The 17,985-nt window shown below is 40.3% G+C and overlaps 1 protein-coding gene across 1 annotated transcript in view; it reads left to right on the top strand.

Moving 5' to 3' along the window:
• SRPK1 (SRSF protein kinase 1) overlaps positions 1 to 17,985 on the top strand; it is an 85,125-nt gene that overhangs the window by 57,141 nt on the left and 9,999 nt on the right. Inside the window, 1 exon segment of the mRNA XM_035295463.3 lies at positions 8,028 to 8,135. Coding sequence (XP_035151354.3) covers positions 8,028 to 8,135 — 108 coding nt within the window.

Raw genomic sequence — 17,985 nt, 5'->3', positions numbered from 1 at the left:
TCCCCCCTCCCCCTCCCTCCCTCCCCCTCTCTCCCCCTCCCTCCCTCCCTCCCTCCCTCCCCCTCTCTCCCCCTCCCTCCCTCCCTCCCCCTCTCTCCCCCTCAGGTGTTTTTAAATAGCCTGTCTTCAAGCTCACTAATTCTTCTGCTCAATCAGTTTTGCTGTTAAAAGACTTTGATGCATTCTCTAGTATGCCAATTGCATTGGTTAGCTCCAGAATTTCAGCTTGATTTTTAAAATTTTTGATGGGTGGTTGGATTCAATTTGCTAGTATTTTGTTGCAGATTTTTGCATCTATGTTCATCAGGGATATTGGTCTGTAGTTTTTTGCTGTTAATATTGTGTCCTTGGCTAGTTTGGGTTTTAAGATGATACCGGGTCATAAAATGAATTAGGAAGAATGCTCTCCTCCTTAATTTTTTTTTTTTAATAGTTTCAGGAGGATTGGTATTAGTTCTTTGTGTGTTTGATAGAATTTGGCTGAATCCATCTGGCCCTGGGCTGCTTTTGTTGTTGCTGGGAGATTTTTTTATACCGATTCAACTATTCATTATTGGTCTGTTCAGGAACTCTATTTCAATCTACATCCTGGCTCAATCTGGAGAGGTTGTGTATTTCCAGAAACTTACCCATTTCCTCTAGATTTTCTAGTTTGTGAGCATATAGTTGTTCATAATCATCTCTGATGATCTGTTGTACTTCTGTGGTATCTGTTTTTAGGTCTCCCTTTTCATTTATAATTGTGTTTTTTGGATCTTCTGTCTCCTTAGTCTAGCTAGTGGTTTATAAATTCTGTTTATCTTTTCTAGAAACCAATTTTTCATTTTGTTATCCTTTGTAATTTTGGGAGGGGGGTCTCTATTTCATTTATTTTTGTTTGTTCTTTGTTACTTCTTTTCTTCTGCTATTGGGTTTGGATTTTTCTTGTTTTTACTGGTTCCTTGAGGTGCCTTGCTAGGTTGTTCACTTGTGATCTTTCTCCTTTTTTGATGTAGTCATTTAATGCTATTAAACTTCTCTCTCAGCACCACTTTAGCTACATCACATAAGTTTGGGTATGTTGTATTTTCATTTTTAATCATGTCAAAATTTTATGTAGTCTTTGAAATTCCTCTTGGTATTGATTTATACTTTTATTCTACCATATTTTAAGAAGATACTTGATATGATTTAGAGTTTTTTTAAAAAAAACTTTGGCTTGTGGCCTAACAAGCCATCTTAAAGAATGTTTCATGTGCTGATGAAAATGTTTATTCTGCTGGGCGCGGTGGCTCACGCCTGTAATCCCAGCACTTTGGGAGGCCGAGGTGGGTGGATCACGAGGTCAAGAGATCGAGACCATCCTGGTCAACGTGGTGAAACCCTGTCTCTACTAAAAATACAAAAAACTAGCTGGGCCTGGAGGCATGTGCCTGTAATCCCAGCTACTCAGGAGGCTAAGGCAGGAGAATTGCCTGAACTCAGGAGGCAGAGGTTGCGGTGAGCCGAGATTGCACCATTGCACTCCAGCCTGGGTAACAAGAGGGAAACTCCGTCTCAAAAAAAAAAAGAAACAAGAAAAGAAAATGTTTATTCTGTAGTTGTTGAGTAAAATATTCTGTAATTGTCTAAGTTTATTTCATCCAAAGTTCAATTTAAGTCCAGCGTTTCTTTGTTAATTTTCTGTCCTGATGGTTTGTCTGGTGCCGTGAGTGGGATATCCCCCTCCCCCGCCACTTACCGTATTGCTGTCTCTTTCTTTAGGTCTAGTAATAGTTGTTTTGTGGATTTGGGCACTCCAGTGTCAGGTACACATGTATTTAGGATTGTTATATCCTCTTTCTGAATTGATCTCTGTTTCATTACATAGTGACCTTCCTTGTCTTTTTTTACTGTTTTTGATTTAAAGTCTATTTTATCTGAAATAAGTATAGCTACTTGTGCTCAGTTTTGATTTCCATTTGCATGGAATACCTTTTTCAATCCGTTCCCTTTCAGTGTATACGTGTCTTTATGGGTAAGCTGAGTTTCTTATAAGCAACAAATAGCTAGATTGTGGTTTTTTAAAACTCCATTCCATTTATAAGACTTCTGTGTTTTATGCTTCATGTTTTTTCATGATGATGAATATCAGCCTTTCATCTCCATGGTTAAAGACCTCTTTGAGCATTTCCTGTAGGACCAGTCTGGTGTTGAAAATTTCCCTCAGCATTTACTTATCCGGGAAAGACTTATTTCTTTTTCATGTATGAAGCTTTTTCTGGTAGGGTACAAATTTTGGATAACTTTTCTTAGAACTTTGAAAATGCCATCTTGTTCTCTTCTGGCCTATAAGGTTTCTGTCAGAAAGTCTGCTGTTAGTCTAGTGAAGTTTCCTTTGCAGGTTCGTAGACGCTTTTCTCTTGCCAATTCTAAAATTATTTTTTTCACTTTGGCTTCAGACATTCTGATGATAATATGCCATGGTGACGTCCTGTTTCTGATATATTTTCCTAGGGATCAGTGGGCCTCCTGTATCTGAATGTCTTAACTCTCTTGTTAGACTTGGGAATTTTTTTTATCAACTATTTTCTTAGAGGTTTTCTAAACTTTAAAACATTTTTATTTTATTTATTTATTTATAAGAAACAGGGTCTCACCAGGCGCCATGGCTCACGCCTGTAATTCTAGCACTTTGGGGGGTTGAGGTGGGTGGATCACCTGAGGTCAAGAGTTCAAGACCAGCCTGGCCATCATGGTGAAACCCCATCTTTTTTTCAATAAAAAAAAAGAAACAGGGTCTCTATTGCTGAGGCAGAAATGAATCATAACTTGTTGCAACTTTTAATTTCTGGGCTCAGGCAGTCCTCCTGCCCCAGCCTCCTGAGTAGCTGACAGGTACACACACAACCACGCTCAGCTAATTCTTTTTATTTCCTTATTTTAGTCTGACTAGAATATTTCAGAAGACCTGTCTTCAAGTTCTGAGATTCTTTCTTCTGCTTGTTCTAGTCCACTATTGAAGCTTTCAAATGTATTTTGAATTTCCTTCAATGAGTTTTTAATGTATTAATTTATTTGACACAGTGTTTCACTCTTTCACCCAGGCTGGAATGCAGTGGCATGATCACAGCTCACTACAGCTTCAATCTCCTGGCTTCAAGCGATCCTCCTGCCTCAGCCTTTTGGGTAGCTGGGACCCCAGCTGCATGCCAACACACCCAGCTAATTTTTTTAGTACAGACAAGGTCTTGCTATGTTGTCTGGGCTTGTCTCAAACTCCTGGACTCAAAGCACCTTAGCCTCCAGAAGTGCTAGGATTACAGCTGTGAGCAACTGTGACCTGCCTCTGTGAATTATTTAGTTATAGAAAATAACTAAATGAGTTTTTTTGTTGTTGTGTTTTAAGATATCTGTCACCTTGGTAGATTTCTCATTCACATCTTTAATGGAATTTCTGATTTCCTAGTATTGATTTGTTGATATCTCTTGCATCTTACTGAGCTTCTTTAAAATCAGTATTTTGATTTATTTGGCATTTCAAGGAATTATTTTTGGGGGGGATCTGTTGCTAGACAATTGTTGTGTTCTTTTGTTGGTGTTATATTTACCTGCTTTTTTATGTTTTCTGTGTCCTTCCATTGATATCTCTACATTTGTCGCAGGAGTCACTTGTTCCAATTTTTTTTATTACTTTTATAGGAGAGATTATTTTTCTGAAGTTATATATATGTTGCTGGTTAAGTAGGATACTTTGACTTTGATTTTGGGTGCCTCTGGTAGTATGATTTTTTTTTTTTTTTGGCAGGGGGTTGTTTTTGGTTTTGGGTATTTGGTTGGTTTGTTTGTTTTTTGAGACAGAGTCTCACTCTGTTGCCCAGGTTGGAGTACGGTGACACGATGTCGGCTTACTGCAACCTTTGCCTCCTAGATTCAAGTGATTCTCCTGCCTCAGCCTCCCAAGTAGCTGGGAGTACAGGCGCCTGCCACCACACCCAGCTAATTTTTGTATTTTTAATAGAGATGGGGTTTCACCATGTTGGCCAGACTGGTCACGAACTCCTGAGCTCAGGTGATCGACCTGCCTCGGCTTCCCAAAGGACTGGGATTGCAGGCATGAGCCACCATGCCCAGCTGGTAATATGGTTTTTGTATGACTTTTTTGGCAGTACACGGGGTCAGGGGTATCTGCAGTTTCCTCTGTGGCTTAGGATACAGTTTAGGTTGTGGTGATGTTTTGCCAACGACTTGGATGCCAACTGAGCCAGTCTTTGGACCCTGATGGTGGCATTGGTGGGGTGAGTGTTCCTTTTTTTAGGCCCCAGAACAGTTTACATTGACTCTGGTGTTAGTGGGTCCTTGAGGGCTGATTCTTGGGTTTCTGGCTGGGTGTATGGGCAGGTTCTCAAGCCCCTGAGCAGCTGGTGTAATGTGGGGGATGGCAGGATAGAGTGGTGGAGCAACCCGCTGGGACCCAGCAGTCTGTGGTGTTGTTGTTGGTAGCTGTGATGGATTGCAGGGGGCTAGTCCCTAGTTTTATAGCCACCCGTAGCAGGGCCATGGGTATTTTCCTAAGTGTGCTTAGAGAAGCATAGTCTCTGCTGTCCCTCTCCCAGCTGGGTGGCAGTTGCAGCCGTGTGGCCTCAAGCTTAGCCCAAGGGCAATGCCTAGCCCAGCTTTAAATGGTGCCAGCTGTTGGCCTGTGATTGAGTGGGTAGCTAGGTTCCCTCTCATATGAACAACATGGGCAAGAAACTGGAGAGTTATGGTACACTCAAGTCCCAGTCTCATAGCAGCCTGTTGTCTTAGGTATGCGTAGAGGAGCCTGGTTTCTGTGTCCCTCCTCAGCCAAGTGGCACCTGCAGCCAGATCAGTCGAAACTTGCCCAAGGACAAGGTGCAACGTAGCATTAAACTCTCAAAATAGCACTTTATGCCTGGGACCAGAGAGGGTAGGGTCCCTCTTAGCCAAGCAGCATGGGGAAGAAGCTGTGGGGAATGCGGTCCACTCACATCTTGGTCTCAACAGCAGCCCATGGCAGGGTGATAGGGACCCTCCCAGGAGTGGATGAGAGTGCCTAGTCTCCCCTCTCCTTCCTCGGAGCAGTGGAGTGACTGCAGCTGTGTCTGCAGATTCCTGGTATCAAGGCTCTCAAAATGGCACCCAGCTGAAGCTACTTAGACTCGGATCCCTGTGGGATTCTCTGTGGATTCCCTTTTTAGAACATCTCTCCAATCTTTAGGCAGTTCTGTATGTCAGGCCCAAGGCTCTAGTTAGTCCAGGGCTTTTCCCATAACGAAGATTGTAAAACCCATTTCAGAGTGGAATGCTGGGGGTTTCTGTCTTACTGTATCCCCATGTCCAGCTTCCTCAAACGCTTTCCTTTCTTCTGATGCTTCCCATCACTTCTCTGGTGAATCCTAGCATTCTTTCCTAGACAGTCTGTTAAAAATTTGGGTGTCTTCTGACTGTTCTGGTTCCTCTCTGTGAATGAGGCATATACTGCCTATGTCTAGTCAGCCATTTTAAATGTAAGTACGTCATATATTCTCTAAACTTTGCAGTGGCTCCCTTCAAAATGAATACCAGAGTCCTTACCATAGCCCACACACCACCAAGCAAAGAGAACTTACTATTCCTTCTGCTTGGAATCCTCTTCACATAGAACTCCTTCATTTTCTTTAAGTCCTTACCCAAATGTCACTTATCAGGGAGCTCTTCCCCTGAACACCTAACATAATTAATAACTACCACTCTCCAAACACTTATACCTTATCATATTCACTCATGTAAATACAATGATGCTCATTCTTCCTTTCTCCCTTTTTTTCTCCACAGCACTTAACATAATCTAATATTATATATATTTATTTGCTTAATAAACCTCTCCCTAGAATGTATATCGTATGCCAACAAAGTTTTTCTGGTTTACTGCTGTATCTATGTTTAGTACTTAGAACAGTGCCTGGTACATAGCAGGTATTCAATAAATATTTTAGCAAATGAATTGTAGAGAAACGTATTGACTCTAACAAATATCACACCGTGCAAACATCAAATGCTTGCCAGTTTCCTGCCCACACCATGTTTCAGGCTTCTGTGCCTTTATGTTTAACACCTTCATGCATGCTTTCTTACCTATGTGGCACACTTTTCTTTTCTATGGTACAGTCTTCTGTTGCTTGTACCACAACAGAGTGAATCTCTCTTCAACTTTTATAGCAAGGCTACTCTGTTAACTCATCCCTTAATCCATTCATGATGGCAGACCCTCCTCATGACTCAGTCACCTCTTAAAGGCTTAAAGGTTCCACCTCTTTAGTATTATTAACATTGGGTATTAAGTTTCAATATGAATTTCAAAGGGGACAAACATTCAAACCATAGCGGTGTCTCTCTCCATTTAAAATGACTATGTTCTTTTCACCTATTCACTCATTCAGCAAACATTGGCACATACTCTGACCTAGGCATTAGGACACAATTGTGAACAATACATGGGTGTTGCACCCTGTTGGATCCTGATTGGATATCACTTGATCTCTTTAGTACATCAGCATCTGGCATTTAGTAACGGAATTTTACATGATTTTTAAAGAGCTCTATTATTAAAAATAATAATGCTGCTAAAGACCGATTCTTGATCTTTATATGAAACCTTTTCCTTCAGTGGAAGTCTGTAGGATAATTTCATAGTGATATGCCTCGCTCAGTCTGTTTTTACCTCTTATACTAAAGATTTGTTGTGTACTTTCAATATTGTAACTCTGATTCTTTGGTTTTGAATCTAAATTTTTTTTTAGGTGACAAAGGTGTCATAGTTAAAAAGAATGATCTCTCAAAGCCATATTTAGGAATGAAATAAAATGTCTAGTATGTACTTCAAAATAATCTGGTGTGGGTGGCAGGTTTGGTATACAGTTGAAAATAGACTGGCAACGAATGGTAATTGCTAGGTGACACTAGTATAATATAATGGCATGGGAGTTTATTATTCTTTCTACTTTTGTATATATTTGAAATTTTCCATGATAAAAAATAAATGAATAATGAGGGAAAAAAGAAGCTTAGTATGAGTCATACACAGGAAAGAAAATTCAAATATTCAAATGTGACAGGAAAGTGTGGAAGATAATTCTCTAATCCTATTGAAATTTAAAAACAGGGAACAGTATTTGTGAAAAGAGGAAATTACTCAGAGAAAGCTTCAGGTAGAAAACCAGTATAGACCAGGGCTCCAAAGGGTACTAGAGGAAATTTGATCACAAAAGCAAAGAGTACTCTAGGTAGAACATCACCTGTAAAGGCACAGAAAGATGATTGTTAAAGACAAGTATAGTTAATTGCTAGGTTAAAGAGTTTGGATTGCTTGGTGTGGTAGCTCATGCCAGTAATCCCAGCACTTTGGGAGGCCAAGGCAGGTAGATCACTTGAGCCCAGGAGTTCGAGTCCAGCATGGGCAACATAGCGAGATCCCATCTCCATCTCTACTAACACTTTTTTTTTTTTTAATAGAGACAGCTCTTGCTCTGTCGCCCAGACTGGAGTGCAGTTGGCATGATCTTGGCTCACTGTAACTTCCACCTCCTGGGTTCAAGGAATTCTCCTGCCTCAGCCTCCCAACTAGCTGGGACTACAGGTGCATGCCACCATAGCAGGCTGATTTCTTCTGTATTTTAGTAGAGACTGGGTTTCACCATGTTGCCCAGGATGGTCTCACACTCCTGAGCTCAGGCAGTCTACCCGCCTTGGCCTCCCAAAGTGCTAGGATCATAGGTGTGAGCCATCACGCCCAGCCTAACACTATTTAAAAAAAAAAAAAAGCTGTTGTTGTTTCCTAAACCTGTGTATCTTTATTAAGTTTAGACTCATTTGTTTGCAAGAATAATTTCAAGTAGCTGTGTGTAAGGCAAGAAGCTAATAGCATAAAAATGCTATTCAAGAAAGAAATTGAGAACTTTGATTTGGGAAAAACTTCAGAGAATTTATTTTCATCTCCATTATTAAGCAGTCTTGACTTGTTACTTTTTAGAATGAAGTTTAAAATACTGTTTTCTTCATTTTCTCAGCACAAACATTTCACTGAAGATATTCAAACAAGGCAGTATCGTTCCTTGGAAGTTCTAATAGGATCTGGCTATAATACCCCTGCTGACATTTGGAGCACGGCATGCATGGTAACTTTTTTTCCCCTTGGCTTTCTCTTGTTAAGTGGTACATATGTTGCCCTGTTTGCTAATTTCAGTAAACCAGCAAGTTAACTAGCAGAAGAGAATGTAATGCTGGTAATTTATCATAGGTATTCTAAATTCTATGTCTAGAGAGGTACAAATTCAAAAACCTGTCTGGCATTTATTTGGTTACTGCCAAGTTGCTATTAGGTGAAGGAACCAAATGTTTCTTACTACAGATTGTTGAGGGGAAAATAATTAAAACAACTACTAAGGGGTATTGTTGGTTTTGATTAGGAGATTACAAGTGTCTTTGCATTTTTAGCACTCATCTATTTTTCAGACCAAAGAAACCCCTGAAAACTGCTTCATTTTGTACAGTTCAGCATCTCCTCAGACATTTTTGCAGCTTCCAAGATGTGAAGCCCAGTCATTCATAAATTGCTATTCATAAAATCCCTGGCAAGCAACCCTTCCAGTGGTCAGATTTGATAATAAATAATTTCCTACTAATTGCCTCATGTTGGAATGTGTACATTGTTTCTTAAAATGTATTATACTCCTTAAGATCTTTAATCAGCACAATTTCTTTTTTTTTTTTTTTGAGATGGAGTTTCCCTCTTGTTACCCAGGCTGGAGTGCAGAGGCGCGATCTCGGCTCACCACAACCTCTGCCTCCTTGGGTTCAAGCAATTCTCCTGCCTCAGCCTCCCGAGTAGCTGGGACTACAGGCACGCACCACCATGCTGAGCTAATTTTTGTATTTTTAGTAGAGATGGGGTTTCAGCTTGTTAACCAGGATGGTCTCGATCTCTTGACCTTGTGATTCACCCGCCTCAGCCTCCCAAAGTGCTGGGATTATAGGCGTGAGCCACCGTGCCCGGCCCGATCATCACAATTTCTAATCGTGTTTGTTTACTTGTTTGTCTTCTACCATGTTGTAAGCCCCATGCTGTCAGGAATCATGTCTGTTAGGTATAACTGTCTGGATTCATTGCCTGACAAATTTTGAGTGGATGCTTACAATGTAATTTCGATGCTAACTACCCAGAGTTATTGCAGACTTCATAGGTTAAGAGCATGGTTCCCCACAAGACTGCCCTCACTTTAGACACTAACCACAAGCCTCAGGGTCCACAAGCCACCTGCACGTATAATCAACTGGCTACAAATTGAAGGGTTTGCGTTGCCCCCTCAGCAAGTGCTAAGCTTGTTATAGTTTTATTATCAACAACACAAATCAAGACACATAGGGGAAAGTCTGAGAGTAGTACTAAATGTGAAGCTTCTGTGTCCTCAGGACTTTTCACCCTCTTGGCACATTGATGTGTGTCACTAACGAGGGACACTCAACCCAAGCTTCAGGTGTCCAGAGTTTTATTGAGATTTCATTAATTAGGCATTTATTGAATCATTGGCCATGTGATTGAGCTCAGTCTTCAAGCATCCCCTCTGTTCCCTGAAGGTTGGAGAATTGGAAAGCCCCAATCCTCTGATCATGTGGTTGGTCTTTCCCGTATGTCCAGCTGTCATCTTAAAACTATATAGGGGCTGGCCTCGATGGCTCACACCTGTAATCCCAGCACTTTGGGAGGCTGAGGCAGGTGGATCATTTGAGGTCAGGAGTTCAAGAACAGCCTAAACAACATGATGAAATCCTGTCTCTACTAAAAATACAAAATTAGCCAGACATAGTGGTGCATGCCTATAATCCCAGCTACTTGGAAAGATGAGGCAGGAGAATCGCTTGAACCTGGGAGGCAGAGGTTGCAGTGAGCCAAGATTGCGCCATTACACTCCAGCCTGAGCAACAAGAATGAAACTCCATCTCAAAAAAAAAAAACAACAACAACTATATAGGGCCCCAACATGAGTCACTTTGTTAATATAAACTTAGATATGGTCCAGGAGACCCACCCCAAATAAAGACACCTAGCACTTGGAAAATCCAAGGTTTAGAGACTTCCTCCCAGGAAACAGGGACATAGAATGAATTATTAGGGACATAGACTCCCTAATGAATGAACAGAAACATATTGTGCTCATTTTAATTAACATTTAATATTCACAGGCAACTCTGGGAAAAACTTAGGAAAGAGGATGGATAACAGTTCCAACCTGTTTTAAGTCATAGATATCTTGCTATGTACATTCCTGAAAAACTTTGTCTTCACAGTTAATGGAGATAATACCCTTATAAAGCACTTTGTTGTGGCATATCATTGGTTTTTAAAGCAGGTGGACTGTCTGAAGTAAGGTTTTAATATTGTTGCACAAAAAAGAATATTGAAATAAAATCTCAGGCTTCTTTCTTGTCATGCTTTAAAGTTTTGTGTTTTGAGGAATTTGATTTGAGTTGATTTGCTATAGAAAATCATAAATGATAGAGATGCCACCAGCTGTAAAGTGTAGCTAGTTAATAGGTGGCATCTGATTTATTAAAATGTGGATTTGCTAAACATGTCGTTTTTAGTAGTGGATTAGTTGTTTATTGTAAAAAAATGAGGACCCTGGTTTCTTTTTCTTATTCCACATTTCTATTTTGTTTGGGGGCAGTAGATCCTGCTTGGTATTTAATATAGTATTTCTAATGTCAGGCTTAAGAAGTAAGGCTGAAAGATAAAGGGGTAATTAATCTTGCCTTATAGTTCTGGACCCACTCACATGTCAGAATTTTCTTGACCAAGGAATGGAAGGTACTTATCTGACATGAGACAGTATCATGAAAAATTGAGCAATTTGTTCCTCAAATGTTATTTTGCCAGTCAACATAGAAAAACAAAATGTTGCTTTAATTTGATCTAGAGCAAAAATTCTGGAATATCAGAAGTGCCTGAAGAGGTAGATCATCCTGCATCCAATGTAATTAATTGATGGAAAAATTATGGCCCTCTCTTGAGAGGTAATGAGATGAACAAGTTGAGATTGCCTACCACATTGATGATTGAGGAATAGTTAAAAGGACAGTTATAAAAAGGGAAATGGGGCATAGGCATGGTAGCTTATATCTGTAATTCCAGCACTTTGGGAGGCTGAGGCAGTCAGATCACTGGAGGCCAGGAATTTGAGACCAGCCTGGCCAACATGGAGAAACCCTGTCTCTACTAAAAAATTCAAAAAATTTAGCTGGCCATGGTGGCACATGCCTGTAATCTCAGCTACGTGGGAGGCTGAGGCACAAGAATCACTTGAACCTGGCAGGCACAGGCTGCAGTGAGCTGAGATTGTACCATTGCATTCCAGTCTGGGCAACAGAGCAAGACTCCGTCTCAAAAAAAAAGGGGGGGAAATGTTCTTCATGTCTGTGAAGAATATTAGGAATAAACAGTCTCCAAACATTGGAGTCAGGGCAAGTAGGACCCTAACTGACAGGATGAGATTGTCTTTTTCTCTGGCTTTTGAATGTCCTTCTAAAGTACAGAAGCTTTTTAGTTTGGTGTTATCCCGTTTATCTATATTTGCTTTTGCTCCCTGGGCTTTTGGGGTCAAATCCAAAAAAGTCATTGCTTAGACCAGTGTCATGTCGGTTTCCCCTATGTTTTCTTCTAGTAGTTTTTCAGTTTCAGGCCTTATGTTAAGTCTTTCATCCATTTTTATTTTTGTATATGGAGTGAGATGAAGATCCGATTTCATTCTTTTTATATTCAGTTTTTCCAACACCATTTATTGAAAAGACTATCCTTTTCCCATTCTGTATGCTTAGCATTTTTGTCAAGATCAATTGATCATACATGCATGGGTTCATTTCTGGGCTCTCTCTATTGTTCCTTTGGTCTATGCATCTACTTTTTTGGCCAGGACCATGCTGTCTTAATTACTATAGCTTTGTAGGTGGTGTGATGCCTCCAGCTTTATTCTTGTTTTGAGATAGGGTCTCTCATTCTGTCATTCAGTCTGGAGTGCAGTGACACAATCATGGCTCTTTGCAGCCTCCACCTCCTGGGCTCAAGAGATCCTCCCACCTCAGCTTCCCAAGTAGTGGGACTATAGATGCGCCCCACCATGCCCAGCTACTTTTTATATTTTTTGTAGAGATGGGATCTCCCTATGTTGCCCAGGCTGGTCTTGAACTCCTGGGCTCCAGTGATCTGCCCGCCTCAGCCACCCAAAGTGCTGGGATTACAGGCATGAGCCACCACACCCAGCCCAGCTGTGTTCTTTGTGCTCATGATTGCCTTGGCTATTTGTGATATAATAAATTTAGGTGATGTGATTCCATGTGAATTTTAGGATTTTTTTTCTATTTATGTGAGAAATAACATTGGAATTGTGATAGGGATTGCATTGAATCTGATAGATCACTTTGAGTAGTATAGACATTTTAACAATAGTAAGGCCGGGCACAGTGTCTCACACCTGTAGTCCCAGTACTTTGGGAGGCCAAGGCAGATGGATTGCATGAGACTAGCCTGGCAACATGACAAAATCCCTTGTCTACAAAAAAATTTTAAAATTAGCCGAGCCTGGTGGTGCATGCCTGTAGTCCCAGCTACTTGGGAGGCTGAGGTGGGAGAATCACCTGAGGCTGGGAGGCAGAGATTACAATAAGCCAAGATTGCACCACTATAGTACAGCCTGGCTCACAGAGCAAGACCTTGTCTCAAGAAATAAAAATAAATCTTTCAACCAATGAACATAGGATATGTTTTCATTTGTGTCTTCAGTTTCTTTTATCAGTATTTTATAGTTTTCAGTGTACAGGTCTTTACCTCATGGTTAAATATGTTTCTAAGTTTTACTTATTTATTTATATTTTTAGAGAAGGAAAGAAAAACAAGGAGTGAAGTAGAGTAAGAAAGGAAGAAAAAGTGGGAGAGAGAACGGAAATATTGCTTTATTCTTAAAAAAATGGGTATTAATAATGGCCAATCAGTATTTTATTTAAACCTATAAGTAGGTGTGATGTGGTATTGACAAGAATGTATATTTTCTGTATTTAAAGTGGAGAGCTCTATAAATATTTATTAAGTTTACTTGTTCTGGATCTGAGTTCGAGTCCTTGATATCCTTATTAATTTTCTGTCTCATTGAGTCTAAGTCTCTACGTATCTGGGTGTTAGGATCATTAGCTCTTGTTGCATTGATCCTTTTACCACTATATTTTTGTTCCTTTTTTTTTTTTTTATTTTATTGGATTATAGGTTTTGGGGTACATGAGCAGAGCATGCAAGACAGTTGCGTAGGTACACACATGGCAGTGTGCTTTGCTTTTCTTCTCCCCTTCACCCACATTTGGCATTTCTCCCCAGGCTATCCCTCCCCACCTCCCCCTTCCACTGGCCCTCCCCTTTTCCCCCCAATAGACCCCAGTGTTTAGTACTCCCCTTTCTGTGTCCATGTGTTCTCATTTTTCATCACCCACCTATGAGTGAGAATATGCGGTGTTTCATTTTCTGTTCTTGTGTCAGTTTGCTGAGGATGATGTTTTCCAGATTCATCCATGTCCCTACCAATGACACGAACTCATCATTATTTTTGTTCCTTTAAAATCTATTTTATCAGATACGAGAATTGCAACTCCTGCTTTTTATTTATTTATTTACTTTTGCTCTCCATTTGGTTGGTAAATCTTTCTCCATCCCTTTGTTTTGAGTCTTTGTGTATCCTTGCGTGTGAAATGGGTCTGGATGTAGCATACCTTTGGGTTTTGGCTGTATCTTTTGATTGGGGGATTTAGTCGATTTAAATTTAGGATTACTGCCATTTGATGTTAACTGGCTGTTTTATCCATTTGTTGAAGTAAATGCTTCTTTATGTTGATGCTCTTTACTTTTTGGTATATTTTTAGAAAGGCTAATACTGGTTGTTTCTTTCTATGTGTGATGCTTCTTTCAGAAGCTCTTGTAAAGCAGGCCTGGTGGTAATAAAATCTCTGAGTACTTGCTTGTTCATAAAAGATTTTATTTTTCCTTCAGTTGTGAAGCTTAGTTTGGCTGGATATGAAATTCTGGGCTGAAAGTTCGGTTCTTTGAGGATGTTGAATATTGGCCCCACTCTCTTCTGGCTTGTAGAGTTTCTGCTGAGAGATCTGCTGTAAGTCTGATAGGCTTGCCTTTGTGGGTAACCTGACCTTTCTCTCTGGCTGCCCTTAGTATTTTCTCCTTTGTTTCAACCCTGGTGAATCTAATGATTATGTGCCTTGGGGTTGCTCTTCTTGAGGAATATCTTTGTGGTGTTCTCTGTATTACCTGGGGTTGAATCTTGTCCCACTTTGCTAGTTTAGGAAAATTTTCCTGAAGAATATTTTCCATCTTGGATTCATTCTCTCTGTCACATTCAGGTACACCTATCAAATGTAAATTTGATCTTTTCACATAGTCCCACATTTCTTGGAGACTTTGCTCATTCCTTTTTATCCTTTTCTCTCTAATCTTGTCTTCTCGTTTTATTTCATTAAGTTGGACCTCGACCTCTGATATCCTTTCTTCTGCTTGAACAATTCGAGTGTTTAAACCTGTGCATACTTCTTGGAGTTCCTGTATTGTATTCTTCAGTTCCATTAATTCACTTATATTCCTCTCTAAGTTGTCTATTCTCATTAGGATTTCATCAAACCTTTTTTCAAAGTTCTTAGTTTCTTTACATTGGGCTACAACATGTTCTTTTAACTCACAGAAGTTTCTTATTATCCATCTTCTGAAGCCTGATTCTGTTATTGGGATGCGCTTGTTCTCCATCAAGCCTTGTTCCCTTGTTGGTGAGCAACTGTGATCCTCTTTAGAGGGAGAGGCATTCTGATTTGCGTATTCTCAGCCTTTTTACGCTGGTTTCTTCCCATCATTGTAAATTTATCCACCTGTCATCTTTGTAATTACCAACTTTCAAATTAGGTCTCTGAGTGGACGTCCAACTTGTTAATTCCCAGGGCCGAAATATGAGCGACCCCCTGCGCCGGCCAAAACAGCGGCGTTAAGACTGATGGTGCTTTTCTGCCCGGGGAATCTCCAGTCTGGCTTCCTTCTTGAGTCCATAATAGGCGACTCTGCCTTCCCGGAGCTCCAAACCTCGGTCAGAAGGGGAACCAGTCCCGTTTACTCTGCACCAAGAGCTGCCGCGCTGGCCACAAGAGTCACGCTGGCGACCTGTGCAGCCGCTCCCAAACCTCTGTCAGAAGGGGGACCAGTCCCGTTTACTCTGCACCACGAGCTGCTGCGCGAGGTGCCGGCAAAACCGCTGCACCAGCCACAAGAGTCGCGCTGGCGGCTTGTGTGACTCCTCCACTGGGAATCTTCTGCTCCGTGAGCAACCAAATTTTGTCTGAAAGAGTGGCGTCCTCTCGTTCTCTGCGCTTTAACTGGGAGCTGCAATCCCGAGATGTTAGTGATCAGCCATCTTGGATCGTTCTCCTCCTAAGTATTATTTTTGTAGCTATCGTAAATGAGATTGTTCTCTTGATTTATTTTTCAGATAGTTGTTTACACAAATGCTACTGATTCTTGTGTGTTGATTTTGTATTCTGCAACTTTACTGTGTTTGTTTATAGTTCTAATGGGGTTTTGGTGGAGTCTTTAGGGTTTTCTATATAGAAGATCATGTCAGGCCAGGCTTGATGGCTTATGCCTATAATCCCAGCACTTTGGAAAGCTGAGGCAGGAAAATCACTGGTGCTCAGGAGTTCCATACCAGCCTGGACAACATAGTAAGACCCCATTTCTGACAAAAGAAATGAAAAAATTAGCCAGGTGTTGTGGCACACACCTGTAGTTTTAGCTACTTGGGAGGCTGAGGCAGGAGGATCACTTGAGCCCAGGAGTTCAGGCGACTGCAAGCTTTGATTGTGCCACTGCACTCCATCCTGGATGATTGAGCAAGACTGTCTTGCCAAAAAAATTAAAAAAAAAAAAAAAATAGATTATGTCATCAGCTAACTGACATTTTTACTTCCTCCTTTTCTGTTTGGCTGCCTTTTAAATACTCTGATAAGGATGGTACACTGGTTTTATTTTGGATTGTTTCTTAATAAACTTTATTTTTTAGCGGTTTTAGGTTCACAGCAAAATTGTACAAAAAGTAAAAGAAGTTTTATATGCTCCCCACACACAGAGCCTCCCTCACTACTGATCTGCTCCAGAGTGATACATTTGTTGCGAACAGTGAACCTACATTGACCCATCACTGTTACTTAAAATCCATAGTTTATATTTCACTTTACTCTTTTATGAGTTCTGGCAAATGTATCCATCACTATTATTTACGGTATAGTTTCACTGCTCTAAAACTCCTCTGTGCTCTGCCTATTAATCCCTTCCTTCCCCCACTCCCTGGCAACCACTGATATTTTTATTGTCTCCATAATGTCAGGTAGTTTGAATCATACAGTATGTAGTCTTTTTAGATTGGCTTTTCACTTAGTAATATGCATTTAAGGTTCCTCCATATCTTTGTGGCTTAATAGCTCATTTCTTTTTGGCACTGAGAATATTTCAGTGGCCTCCTGAAAAGCTGGGACCACAGGCATGCAGCACTGCCACACCTGGCTCCTTATTTTTTAACTTTAATTTCAGTATCTTTACCGAACTCTATACTATATATGAGACTGAGATTAAAAAAAAAAAAATACTGGTGTCAGGAATGATTAACAAGTTTTGGTGAATAAGAACACATCTGTTTCTGTGTTGTTGGGACTATAAACCTTTGGATAACTCAGGGTAGAACAAGTATCTGCTTCTGTCATTGTGGTTCAGTTTCATAATAAACAAATGAAATGTGAAACAAGCTATGCCTGGCAAGGAGCCATAGCTGACATTGAGAGATAGTACTTGATTCCTAAGCCTATCCTGAAACTTTTGGTTTTGTGGTCTCCCTCTGGGTGACAGTACCGTTTTGAGAAAGCCTGCTCTGTCATGAAATTGCAGAAACTGACATTGGTGAGCCACCAAGACTTAAACTTGGGTCTAAATTGAGAATATGTGCAACAAGATCATCTTGATGCCAAGAGCTAAGAAGAAAAAAAAAAACAAAAAAAATATGCCCCAACCAAGTCCTGGACTCTACAATTCTTAAGGTTGTTTGGGCTACTAAGTACCATTGTTTAATCAAAATTGACCTGTGACTAGCACTTACTTTATAACTGTGCTTCTCTATCAATACGATCATTTTTAAAAATTGCTGTTGTATTGATTTTTGAGACTACTTGTAATCAGGGAGAATTTATGCAGCCCCCCCCCCATTACTCTGACATTATCTTTTCATGCTATTTATTTATTGGCACTTATTCCCAAGGATATCATTTCCTAAGACACTCTCAAACACTGTAAAGAGGTTTTTCTATTACAGGAGACTGGCTTTTCTTTTCCTGATTGGAGAGTGCTGACTTGCCAGTCACATAGGCTAGAGTGGCTCCTGACTCCCTTTACACTTAATCTTCTGATGTTCTGAAGGCCTAGGAATCGGGAACTCTCCATCTGGGACAGTTTAGGGAGTACTTCCCATGCAAAAGTTAAGGATGTACTTGTCAAACGCTAAAGAGTCATAAGTAGACGTCTGAATTTTTTTGTTTGGTGCAGAATCTCAGTTTCTAGCCATGTGTGATTATGATTATAATGTAAGACCTGTTCTTCTCATAAATAATAACTTGGAATTACCTTAATATCCAGGTGTGCTCCTTTCCAGCCAAAAAAGAGAAACTCAAGAGGGCTGAATTGCTCGGGTTTAGGGTGGGGAGGTTTTGGCATGAAATAACCACATGGGATTTCTAATATCCCTAATGAATACCATTTGGAAAATGTTGTGCTATCTAATTCTCATAAGTGCCTATTTAGGTATTTACTGAGTCTTTGCCGTTTTCGCCATTTTATTAAGATAGGGGCATAGAAGGAATGTACTGTAGGAATTAGGCATTTTAAAAAAATGATCT

This window comes from Callithrix jacchus, chromosome 4, assembly GCF_049354715.1.
Source record: "Callithrix jacchus isolate 240 chromosome 4, calJac240_pri, whole genome shotgun sequence".
NCBI lineage: Eukaryota > Metazoa > Chordata > Mammalia > Primates > Cebidae > Callithrix > Callithrix jacchus.
The sequence above is the reverse complement of the archived record's forward strand: the minus strand, read 5'-3'. Positions and strand labels throughout refer to the sequence as shown.